The sequence below is a fragment of the Lygodium microphyllum genome, chromosome 15 (genome assembly GCF_053477565.2).
Source record: "Lygodium microphyllum isolate KBCC chromosome 15, Lygodium_microphyllum_v1.1.10, whole genome shotgun sequence".
Classification (NCBI taxonomy): domain Eukaryota; kingdom Viridiplantae; phylum Streptophyta; class Polypodiopsida; order Schizaeales; family Lygodiaceae; genus Lygodium; species Lygodium microphyllum.
In genome coordinates, this window is record NC_141149.1 from 142,120,717 (window position 1) to 142,133,676 (window position 12,960).

At 39.7% G+C, this 12,960-nt stretch overlaps 1 protein-coding gene across 5 annotated transcripts in view; it reads right to left on the minus strand.

Moving 5' to 3' along the window:
* LOC148025156 (beta-glucosidase 25-like) overlaps positions 1 to 5,803 on the minus strand; it is a 63,864-nt gene extending 58,061 nt beyond the window's left edge. For 2 of the 5 annotated variants that reach the window (XM_087694905.1, XM_087694907.1), the window contains exons 1-2: positions 5,396 to 5,803; positions 4,768 to 4,831 (exon numbers count right to left, since the gene is read on the minus strand). In XM_087694905.1, the coding sequence (XP_087551031.1) occupies positions 4,768 to 4,831; positions 5,396 to 5,638 (307 nt within the window). In that variant the 5' untranslated portion in view covers positions 5,639 to 5,803. Of the gene's footprint in view, positions 1 to 236; positions 539 to 4,767; positions 4,832 to 5,395 lie in introns of those variants that run through there. The other 3 variants (XM_087694904.1, XM_087694906.1, XM_087694908.1) reach the window with 3 other exon arrangements.
* Positions 5,804 to 12,960: the final 7,157 nt, after the last annotated feature.

The following is a 12,960-nucleotide window of genomic DNA, read 5'->3' on the forward strand; positions in this document are numbered from 1 at the left end:
TTGGAAATTGCATGGAATTGCAGATGATCTGATTCCAATAGACTCCCATTGAATGTGCTACATTCCGTAGATACTATGATGGCGTAGCACACATACTCTAACAAATTGTACGATAAACGGATTGCAACTCTATGATTCTGCAATGGAAATATGTAAGCTAAAAAGATGGAAAAGCTATTGATGTGGAAGTACAAAATAAGTGAATTGATTTGACAAATCCATTGCAATGATTTTACCTCTAGCAGATCCTTGATGTGCTGAAAAAACAATAGCCCTATTCATGATTCATTGGCTACATTTTTGGTGCCTTCTGCATTGAGAGCGCCTTCCACGACTACAAACCCCTGGCGCCTTTACCTCATGCATTGATGGCGAAGACTCATACTTGAACATGCTCAGTCATTCTTTATTTTGATATGCATATTAGCTTGCCACTATAAGCTCACGTACCATCTACTACTCTGTTGCACCTTTTCAGTTGTAGTAGTCATGCCAAGATGGACAGAGAGAAACTTAGACTTGGGGCACGCGAGAGAGAGGGAGAGGGAGAGGGAGAGAGAGGTATTACGAGCAAAAAAAAAAATAGAGAGATTGAAATATTTCAGTTCATTACTTTAAACTTCTTCACCGCCCAAAAGAATGAGAAACATGTAATGGACTAATACCCTGCACTTAACAGCGTCGTGGTTCTATAGTTCTATATCTTTCAAATTTCTCCCTCATTTGTTAATAGATGTGCTAGAATACATGTTCATGAAGTGATTACCTTGGGTGTGAAATGTAGTAATTGGGACTAGACACCGTGTTAAATCTTCAAGTTAAATTTCGAAGTCTTTTAGAATAAATGTGCCCCACCTATGAAGCATAAAGCATTAAATAATACTATAGATCTTATAAATATTTTTTTGTAAGTTTGAATAATAAAAATCCCCCTCATTTTGAACTCTTGTGGTATACTTACATTTCCCTTGGTGAACTCCCCACGAGATACACACACACACACTCTCTCTCTCTCTCTCTCTCTCACATATGCCCGAGACTCCACTCTAACATGGGGTGCATTAAAGTGTCCAAAGACATATTGAACAACTTGGAAAAGGAAAAGGAGATGTTTTTACTATGATGAATTGAAACAACTACAACAAGCACTAATTTTGTATTGCACAGAGAGAATGATTGAATCATTGATGCTACCATTGATTTTGATTGTTGTTTATGTGAATCTCTCTCTCTCTCTCTCTCTCTCTCTCTCTCTCTCTCTCTCTCTCTCTCTCTCTCGACTGACGTTATATATCGGCTTGCTACAGGCTGTTGCTCGTAGAAAGGCCACGTGTCGGTGACCCCGCACTTTTTAGGGGCCACTTTTGTTTTTATCATAAATCAGTTTACAAAATTGTTTTTATCATAAATCAGTTTACAAAATTCATCTTATGTCAACTCACAGGTGCATAGGTGAGATGGTATAGTGTCTGATTATCAGTTTGAAAGGTGCAAGTTCAAGTTCTGGCAATAGCATCGCATCATTTTGGTGCAAAGGGAGGGCTTTTCATTGTCACCGCGAGTACCACGTCACCAGGCAAATCGAGATTTAACGTGAGCCCTCTCTCTCTCTCTCTCTCTCTCTCTCTCTCTCTCTCTCTCTCTCTCTCTCTCTCTCTCTCTCTCTCTCTCTCTCTCTGTGTATGTCAATCCAAGCCTCCTTGTGTATCTTCTTACATGGCCCAATGCAACCCAACAATCCTATGCCGATGAAAATCACACATCTTGCTTTGTATACCACAATCACTCCTCATTTATTAGCTTCTTCATAGCAATAGCTACCCTATCAACAAAGCTTGAAGTAGGCTCACACTTCCCTTCCAAATAAACCCTTCTCAAAAATAGTCTCCTTTGTGACATATATGTTCCTCCTCCTTCATATGGATTTTTCCTCAAGATGCCCCAACAAAGCAATAGCTCACAATTTTAAAAAGTCTATCCCATAGGCTAGAAATTTAGTGTACGTTTAGTTTATATAATCTAGCACCACTTTTCTAATACTCCCTCTTGGTGGGAGCTTAGCCTATAATCCTAATTATGTTACACAAGGATGTGATTCTCCATTGAGTGCTTTAGTCAAGCAATGTCATAAAGCTATAGGTAAATAAGTATATATGTAAATACGAGTGAGTTGTTTTCCAAGCATGCATGGATTTTGGTATGTTAATTGATCAACCCCCTCTCTTGGGTCTCTCCTATAAAAGTACCTAATCACTTGGAGAAACATCCCCACCCCACACCCTCCTCCACAACCCTTCTTCTCTCGCAAAAGTATGCTTCTAAAAAATTTGAAGTAAAAAGATCCTTGATATGAGTTTTACATTAGGTGCATTTATAAACTCCTATTTTTGGAAAACTAGAAGTCAGTAGAGTAAAAATACTATTTCTTTTGAACTTACCTGGCACATTACATATTCCATAAGGTAGCCCTCTTCCCCCCAAGAGAAAGAAAGAGAACAGAAAAGAGGAGAGAGAGAAGCAAAGTGAGAACTAATAAACAATAGAGAAAGAGAGAGAAAGAAATGATAAAAGAGGAGAGGGAGAGAGAAGGAAAAGATAGGTGAGAAAAAAACAATGATGAAAGAGGAAAGAAGAAAAAAGAGAAGAGAGAAAATTAAAAAAGCAAGGAGAGAGGTAAACAATAAAAGGGGAGAGAGAGAGGAGGAGGAGAAGAAAAAGAGAGAGAGAGAGAGAGAAGAAGAAGAAGGAAACAAAAAAGAGGAAAGAGAAAAAGGAGGGAAGAGAGATATTTGGGGAATTGCTGAAAAATAGAGAGAGAGAGAGAGAGAGAGAATAAGGAGAATGAAAAATAAGAGAGAGAGGAGAGGCAAAGAAAAAAGAGAAGAGAGAGAGGGAGGGAGGAGGGAAAAGAGAGGAGAGAAAAAGGAGAAAAGAGAGAGGGGGGAAAAAAAGATGAGAGAGAGAGAGGAGACAAAAGAGAGGTAAGAAAATATAAAATAGAGAGAGGTGAGAAGAGCGAGTAAGAGAAAAAGGCTTGAGAGAGAGAAAAAGACTTGAGAGAATGGGTGTAAAAAATATAAGAAGGGAGAGAAAAAAAATCAAGCAAGAGAGAAAAGTGTGAAAATTTTGAGTGAGAGAGAAGTGAGAAGAGAGAAAATAAAGAGAGAGAGAGTGAGGTCCGATTGGTACCAACTTTGTGTATAGATGAGATTTTATAAGTTTGATGCATAAAAGGGATTGAATGTACATCTACTATTGTATATTACAAATTTTATAAATTACTTTTTGTTTTAAGTTTGATGAGAGAGAGAGAGAGAGAGAGAGAAAAATAGAAATAGAGGAAAAAGAAGAGAAATGGAGTATTGAGCAAAGTGAAGCTACCATGAAGTAGCCTAGCATTCCACGTGCTTCAAAATGCAAGTTTAACTTTAAATACTTGCTATATTTTGAAGCTTTCATTGTTCATATATACAAAAATTCACCCTCCATATGCAAGTTAACGATTGTCTCAACATCCATATGTTACCCAAGAGAATCCATGAACGTATCACCCAATGCCTTGTGTAAGACTTTTACCAACTTCGAAGACTTCATAAATACAAGTTAAGACCATTTATGTCATCCAACCAGGCCTAAAATTTGAAGGTTGCAACACCCTTCAAAGGGGGTTTTGCCCTTCTAGAGAAGGGTGATACATATATCACCCTTCAAAAAAAAGGTAAGAATTTTAGAAAAATAGTTATATGCCCTTCCAAACTCTTTTTTTTAAAAAGGAGAGGTCCTCTAAGACCTTCTAAATGAAAAGTTGGGTAGCCCTTCATCCAACCACAAGGCACATGCCCCATGGGTGATGATGGGCAATCTTCCACACAATCTACCAAGTGCATTTAAGAGGAGAGAGAGTTGGGATTAATGGCTATAAGAAAGGTTCACTCTTTGGATAAATCCTAATCGTTTACCAAAATGTCACATTGTACAAGTAAACTAAGGCAAGAAAGTAAACTAGGACAGTCTGAAAATTAGCACTATTGTTGAAAAAATAAAAACACAAGAATACATAAGTTAACAAAAACCTTTGAAACATGCATTTAATGTTGTCTAATGGCTTAAAGCTTTGTGCTATATTTACGAGGTCATAAGTTTTTCCTTTGTAAAATTTTCAAGTATTTTATTTCTATCTAATAAATGTTGACAAGTTTAGACTTTTAAAAAGCAACTACCATATTTAAAACTTTAACTTTTCTAGAAGGACTTTAAGCTTCTAAAATCAAACTATCTTGTGAAAAAGATTAAGTATTGTGCCGATTTTTCCATGGCCTAGTTTACTTCCACAATGTAACATTTCAAGGAACAACTAAGATTGATCCAAAGAGCGAGCCTTCCCTTTAGCCATGGATCCCAACTCTTCCCCCTCTTAAAAGCCCGGGTAGAATGTACCATGGTGTGTCTTTATTCACACAAGCTTATGGAAAGCGAAAACACGGGGAAAACGTGTAGCTTGGGTTTCCGCCAAGTCCAATATTGTCGCTACTACTTTGAACTTCTCCCTACACAGATGTGGCTTATTACTATCGGCGCCATCTATCTATCTAAATTGTATTAAACTGGCATCTTCTTTTCTTACAAGTTTAAGCTTGGAAGTTGTCCCTTCTCACGAAACTTCATTCTCATCAATCAGACTTCAGGTTCAACACTTGAGTAGGTGCAGCGACGCTCGCGATAAAATGCTTGTGATGTGACATATTAAGCGTAAACTATAGTACGTACCATTGTCGACGGCGGCGTATGCATCCCAAATGCTGTCGGCTTTTCTCCCTCCTCCTCCTTCGTGCTACATCAGGATTCAGGATTCTCAATGGCAGTATTAATATAGACACATTCTTTAAGTAGTACAGTAGAATTACTGAAAACTGTCTTTTAGTGTACTTCTTCCCAATTACATTTTCAAAAAACCTATTCAAATTCAGCATTATCCTTATCAATAATACTGGTCACTGTTTCTGCATTTAAAATTTTAAACTCATGCGTTTCAATCTCTTTCTTTCTCCCCATCAAAGGTTTTCCCTGAACACAAGAATACGAAACATGCAACAACAAAACAGCCATGCAATAATGAGACCGTGAACACAATAATACGAAACATGCAACAACAAAACAGCCATGCAATAATGAGACCCCGACAGATTACTGACGTGAACGACGGTAAGCAGCCATAGAACACACGCAGGCTGAGAGAGAAGCCACAGATAAGCAAGTCAAGCAGTACGGCACACGTCGTCGGCTACGGTGAAGAGACAGCGAGACGACCAAGCCGGTGTCGTATTGCCCCACATGTCATAGGCTACATATTTATCGAGAGAGAGAGAGAGTGTGTGTGTGTGTGTGAAAGGGGCACCTTGACAGCCATGGTCATGGCTCCGAACTTGAAGTAGGGCGGAAAGAAAGACCGGTCGATGTAGGTATCGGTCGGGAAGCTCCAGTAGTCTCTCCTTGCTATATCAAAAGAAGAAGACGACGACGACGACGGGGCAGCTGCAGCCGGCTGCGAGTAACAGAGAAGATTACAGAAGCTGCTCACGAGAAGAAAACTGCTAAGCAGCGGCAAAGCCTCCAGATCCATCAGACCATCCAACACCATGGTAGACTAAGGCACCGACTCAGCTACACAGAGAGAGAGAGAGAGAGAGAGAGAAGGGTGTGCAGGCGCAGGTGTCGTCCAGCCTCTGCGTCTCTTTTGTTTCCATTTGCTTCTTCTTTGCGTCATCGTGGTACCTCCCTCACATCTTTTTCTTTGATTCATCGTGGAACGTGTCTGTTTTTTCTTTTGCATTGCAATTTGGAAGCCTCACGAGAAACAGTCCCCTCCTCTCACGTGTTCTTGATTACCGGCTCTTCACAATTCAGATCTCTCCGACAAAAGGTACATGTAGGCTATGCAATTGCAGAGCTATAGGCTAAGGCTGGTTACACACCGCCATTGCCATTGCTTGCCCAATCTCCACCTAGTTGGTGGGTACTGGAAAAGTTGACCTCGGCGGTCACTTGTCCGTCACCTACTTACACATTGGGCAGCGGACACTTCTCGTGGTCATTACGTGTCCGTCTATCTTTTGTTCATAATCGTTTACACACCGGTCACCACCTATGCACCAGACACTTCTCGACTCATGTGTGAATGAAGGGATGCTATGGATATTGATCGTTATTGATATAATAATTACTATTTGAATACCTATTTAAACACAATCATTGATGCTAGATTTTAAAAAATGACTATTAAAATTGAAAAAAAGTGATTCATCAAACTAAAAGCATTACTAAACTATAAAAAGCGACTAATAGAATTAAAAGCATTACAAACTTTAAAAAAACGGCTTATAACACTAACGCAAATTAGTAATGAAAAATAGAGCAAGGGAGTTGAACCCCTTCACCATGCTATTGAGACATGGCTCTACCTAGCTCTCTGCGGAAAGGTGGAAAGAGGGAAAATTTTTAAGCACACCACCCCTCTTTCCACCTTTCCACCTGCACTACAGATGCTACTGAAGTTTACTCACCATTGTCTTCATCGTCGATTTCCTCCATAGAGTCAGAATCACCAAAGATTGTTCTCACATTTGCGTTCTCCCTCTCTCGAAACATGGCTCGAGCAATGTTGTCTCTTGGAGATGCCCCCCTAGGATGGCTTGCCTTCGGTGTTGGCTCCCCTGCTTGAGCTCTTTGTATTGCTTGCGTGGTACCTGTGTTAGTTAGCGTAGCAACCTCTACTAATCCATTCCTCAAACTATTTTGCTGGTCCATATCTTGACGAGGTGCATTACTTTCTCTCTCAAGTTCCGCTATCGCTTCACATATCCATGCATCATCAAAACTATCTCCATGCACAATGCATATATTATGTAGAACAAGGCATGTTGCCACCATCTTCGAGACATTTTGTAAAAGCATATCACATCTCTTCAACAAAATACAAAATCGTGCTTTAAGGATGCCAAATGCCCTTTCAACTGCCATACGAGTACTTGATTGTGTGTAATTTCAATGATAGCGTTCTGAAGATAGTCCATCCTTACCACCCTTGAAAGGAGGAAGCATCCAAAAGCATGCACGATAAGCACAATCACCTAGTAGATAGTATTGTTCCAAAGCTTTGTTTATGCATCGTTTTCCTAGGTCTGAACATTGAAAAACATTCCAGTCGTGCATAGAACCTACCCAGCCAACGTCATAGTCCCAAACAACACAATTGGCTGCCACACTTATCTATAGAATAATTGAGTGGAAGCCCTTCCTATTAAAATAATCTTCATGGTTCTCTCTTGGGGCAATGATGGGAATATGACTATCATCTACTGCACCAACAACATAGGGTATACCTCGAAGGGCCTGAAATGCATCTACATTTTTTTACATTTGTTGTGATGTTGGCCACTTTATGTACATATCATGCAATCCACATGCGACTAGTGCATTGCAAAAGTCCAAAACAGCCATCTGTGTAAAAGAAGTCGGGACTCCGTACAAATCAACTATGAGTCCCAAATTTGAGCCACTCACAAAGCGATGTAGAGCCACACAAACCCGCTTCTCCACAAGTATTGCTCTTCGATAGTTCATGTTCTTGTGTCGCATTTGTGGTGCTAACTTTGTGACGAGATATTCAAATGTACTCCTACTAACTCATAACTTGCTTTTGAACATTCGGTTTGAATAACTCCCCAAAAGCCCTTGCTCCATAAAAGTTTGTGGTCTTGGATAGGCCCAGCATGACAGTCGATCGTGCCTTCACTGACCTATCCTAGCTCGACATGCAACATAACCACGAGCCATACACTCCATCAAAGTATGCAATTGCATACTGTCATCGTCCCCGTCATCCAAATCACTTAACAATAGCTGAAACATTGCCATGACAGCAACTGTAACACCGATGACACACATTATCAAAAGACTTTCGTCATCCATTCACTTGTCAAAAGATTTGCTGAAACTCTATGAGAATTGAATAGAGATGTTTAGGTAGAGTAAAAAACATTTTTTTTAAAAGTTCCAAATTCATCTAAAGTTCAAACCATCATTCCTTTTTAAGACTTTTTATTACATCTAACAAACCAGATATAGAGGAGGCAAGTGTATCCATGATAACGAGCTTGCGCTCTTCAAATGCTTTATTTTCCTGTAGGTTTGATTTCTGGTTGGCTAACATAGATCGAGCGGTGCTAGCCATGTCACTAAGAGACTCCTCTATCTTTCTACCCTTCTTATTGAGTGCTCCTTGGCTAGTTGTTTGATCTTGCCCAATCTTCGAAGGCTCATTAGATCCAATGCCTTCCTAGGTATGGTCACATGGATCATTGGAGATAGATGTAGTGTTGTCTTCTGGAGGCATGTGCATCGCTGACAACATTTGCACAATTCCACATATATTCATCCACAAGATCATACCATTGACAAATGATCCTACAATCATTACCTGATATGGCATTGTGGGCCTTATCTTTTCTATATGACTCATAAACGCATCCCCAGCGTTTTTTGCATGCCTCACCATCTTTGTTGAACTCTGGAAATAGTGATGCTAGCTATGTGGCTACCTTTGACCATATATCTACTCCTTGCTTCGGTGGCTTTGAGAACTCTGCACTCATGGATCCTCGGATGTGAATGAGTTGTACTGTCCATGTGTCCTTCCACTGCACAAACTGTTTTTTTGTGGTTGTTGAATGATCTTGTGTCTCAGGTCCGTCATCCTGATTTTTTCCTTTCCGCACCCTCTTTGCTCTAGGAGGTTTTGGCGCATCGAACTCAGATGAGGTTCGCTGTTGACGTTGCTTGTTGGAATTCTCGGAAGATGGCACCATTGGTTCTTGAGTTTGAACCAAGTGAACCTCTTCACATGTGTCTTGGATTGCATCATAGGAACTTATTGCTTGTGGTTCTTGTTGTGGTGGTGCCGAGGGGCCATGTTGAGGACTATGTGCGATTGGACGACGAATTACATGATTGTGTATTGTTGTGCATCCCTCTACACCTGAATGTCTTGGTCGTTGGAACGGTGCGAAATGAGGAGGACGAGGATTGATCAAAGGAGGGCAGTTTGGAAACACATTTACCAGAATACTGCCAACCACACTATGGCTTGGAACACCCAAACTTTGGCTTGAAAAGTACATAAAGTCTTTATTGCATATTGCATCTTGGCTCATTTGAGACATGAACTGTTGAAACTCCTCCATGGGAGTGCTCTCTTGAGAATCCACCGAGCTCCACCTTATGCATAAAAATTATCCATAATTTACAATACGTAAATGGACAAATAGGTTTATTGTTCAATAACTTTATTCTATCCATAACTATGAATTGTAAAGTTAAAATAGCTTTAATGAAAACTAACTACAATATGTCAAAACTTATCAAGTAAGTAATATGTCAAAACTTATCAAGCAAGTAGAATGTACTTAGGTTTTTACAAAAACATAATTTACTCTGCAAATGTGTTTTATGAGCTTGGCTAAACCATGATGCCACCTATCTAATATTCTTGCATAACTTTACGAGAGTCATCATTATGAACATGCTTATGAACACATGCCAAAGGTTTCATCTATTGTCGCTTTAGAGTCATCAATCAAAAAGGTTTGTCGTGGGTGCCATTTTCCTTATCCCATAGTTTCTACCAAGGTTGTACCTCTTCGCTTGACATGTATGCCATGTTGCTCAATGCCTTCTAAACATCTTTTATGTATAAAAGATAAGATTATCTATATTTCTTGACCTCAATTTAGAGCACTTACATAATGGCTAATGTTTTGAAATGTCATTTTTCGCCTAGTTTAAACTCAAAACAAGAGCCAATTTTGTCATAGGCCGCACCAAAAGAGTATCCATGAAATTTTTGCCTACTTTAAATTCAAAACAAGAGCCAATGCGTAATCCTACAAAAATATGTTATTGTGATAGCCAGTTTGTACAAAAATATGTTATTGTGATAGCCAATTATGGAGTGGCATTGTATCGATATCCAAAAACCCTAGACCGGTTAGATTCCATTCATGAATGATGCATGATGCATTGCTCGCCAGTGTAGAAAAGAGAGAGCGAGAGACACCATTGATGCATGATGCATAGTTCACATTCATGGCGCAGGCAATACATGTTTAATCGTTCTAGAAATTCAAATTATCATCATTCGAGAAATTCAGACCATGATGTATCATTCCAAAAACACAATCACGGCACCATTATCATGATGCATCACAGTGCACATTTAATTAAACAAAAAATTATGATGCATTGCTCTCTTGTGTAGAAGAGAGAGAGAGAGAGAGAGAGAGAGAGAGAGAGAGAGAGAGCATTCATGCATGATGCATATTTAACAATTATGGCGCTAGCAATACAAGTTTAATCATTCCAAAAATACAAATTATCATCATTTCATAAAATCTGGAACATGATGCATCATTCCAGGAACATAATTAAAGCACGATTATCATGATGCATCATGGTGCATGTTTAATCAAACCAAAAATTCAGAGTTCACAGGTTACAGACATAAGGAGCAAAGAAGGACATGTTGAGCAATGAAGAAGATGATGCATGTTTAATTAAACCATAAATTTAGATGATGTGTAACAGGGGGCACCCTTTTTTTCATTTTGGCCCTTCTGATTGGAGTTCACTGGTTACTTAAACCAGAAATTTAGAGTTCACAAGTTACTTAAACCATAAATCAAACCAATCGGAAAGGCCAAAATGAAGGACATGAAATTAAACCAGAAATCAAACCAATCGGAACAATGAAGGACATGTTGAGCAATGAAGAAGATGATGCATGTTTATTTAAACTAGAAATTCAGATGATGTGTAATGGGGGGCACCCTTTTTTGCATTTTTTGCCCTTCTGATTGGAGTTCATAGATTAACTAAAACCAGAAATTCAAAGTTCACAAGCTACTTAAACAAAAAATTAAACCAATTGGAAAGACCAAAATGAAGGACATGAAATCAAGCCAGAAATTAAACCAATTAGAGCAATGAAGGACATGCTGAGCAATGAAGACGATTATGCATGTTTAAACTAGAAATGCAAATGATGTGTAACAGGGATGCCCTTTTTTTCATTTTTGCCCTTTTGAATCAAACCAGAAATTCAGAGTTCACTGCTTACTTAAACCAGAAATTAAACCAATCAGAAGGGCCAAAATCAAGGACATGAAATTAAACCAGAAATTGAACCAATTAGAGGAATGAAGGACATGTTGTGAGCAATGAAGAAGATGATGCATGATGGATTGCTCTCTTGTGGAGAAGAGAGAGAGAGAGAGAGAGAGAGAGAGAGAGAGAGAGAGAGAGAGAGAGAGAGAGAGGAGAGAGAGAAGCATACCTTGATTTGCTACGAGACGTCATTTGTGCAAGCATGGAATCTCTCCTGTTCACGTTTTTCTATAGCGACATCAGCAAACAGTGACGATCATCACCCAGGGAGTAGTGAACAGCAACGGCAAGCAGCGATTAGCAACGGCTCCAAGCGCAATGGACTGCTACCTTCGACTAATAGGCGAACGACAGAGGAGCCCACCTCTCCCATAGACGAGTTCGGACGAGGAAGCTCCCTTGCCCTATGGAACAGGGAAACAGGGCGAGGGGCATTCAATACCCCCCGTGACTCTTGCGGCCGGGCTCCCCCGATGTGTAATGGGAGAGCGCCTTTTTTTCTATTTTGGCCCACCCCATTGGCCAGTTCATTGGGCGGCCCCTCCCCGATGTGTAACGGGCCTAACCAGCCTACAACAAAAGGCGCCATACATGAGTCATGATACGCGGGACCCCGACTCCCGAGATTCAGGTATTCACACTACCCTTCAATTACAAATATTGTATGGTTAAGTTTTTGTTTCAATAATGCAAGCTATATTGTAACGTGGCGCCGTGTAACTAGTAGAAAAGTAAGGAGCATGGATTGCCAACGTGGCGGTTAAGGGCTGGCCAATCAATTGGAGTGCACTTCTTGATAAGTAACACTGAGATGTATAAAGGAAGGAAGCAATAATAAAGAGGGGGGTTCGTTCTCTACTTCAGAAAATTGGTCAACACATTTGGTGGAGATGACGGGTTACACTCTATTTCTTTCTCTGCTCTGCTCAAAACATTCACCCTCCTCAACCCCAACAAATGCTTTCAAACCACACACTTGCAATGCACAACCCCAACATGCCCCTATGACAAAGTATTACTAGGATTAGATTGGTTACTTGATACTCAAACCATATTTGACTTTAATAAGAAAGACATTAGATCGGGAAATCAAATCGCCATTCCATTAACCGCATTAGCCATTGGCACAATCACATGCACACAACTACTCAATGAGACACTACAATAACACAATCGACATGCATAAGAGAGATGTGTGAAATCCTTAAAGCTTACAAGACATTATTTGATCAAAAAGCAACAACTAACAAAAATAAACTTGCCTATCTTTCATGAAATAAGAATGAGATTTGCACAACCAATAAAGATGGCAATGAGAAGAAGGTCACCAAAGGAGAATCAATACATCCAAGACACAATCAAAGAGATGGTAATTAAAGGTGTAATAATTCCATCCTCTAGTGATTGGAATTTAGAACCCCATCTAGTGAAGAAGGAAGATAGCACATATGGGTTATGCATTGACTTTAGTCCACTAAACGATGTTACTCACCACAATGTCTACCCTCTTCCATGCTTAAATGGCTTATCGGATACATTGGATCCTTCTAGATACTTCACCTCTCTCGATTTGGCATCCAGATATTGGTAAATACCATTGCCCTAGCTAATGCACATAAGACATACTTTTTCATCACCATAGACCTATACCAGTTTACATGCATGCCTTTTAGCCTATGTGATGCAGGTACTACAGTCTAGCACATGGGCTAATAGAACATTTGGAGACATGATTTAAAAAAG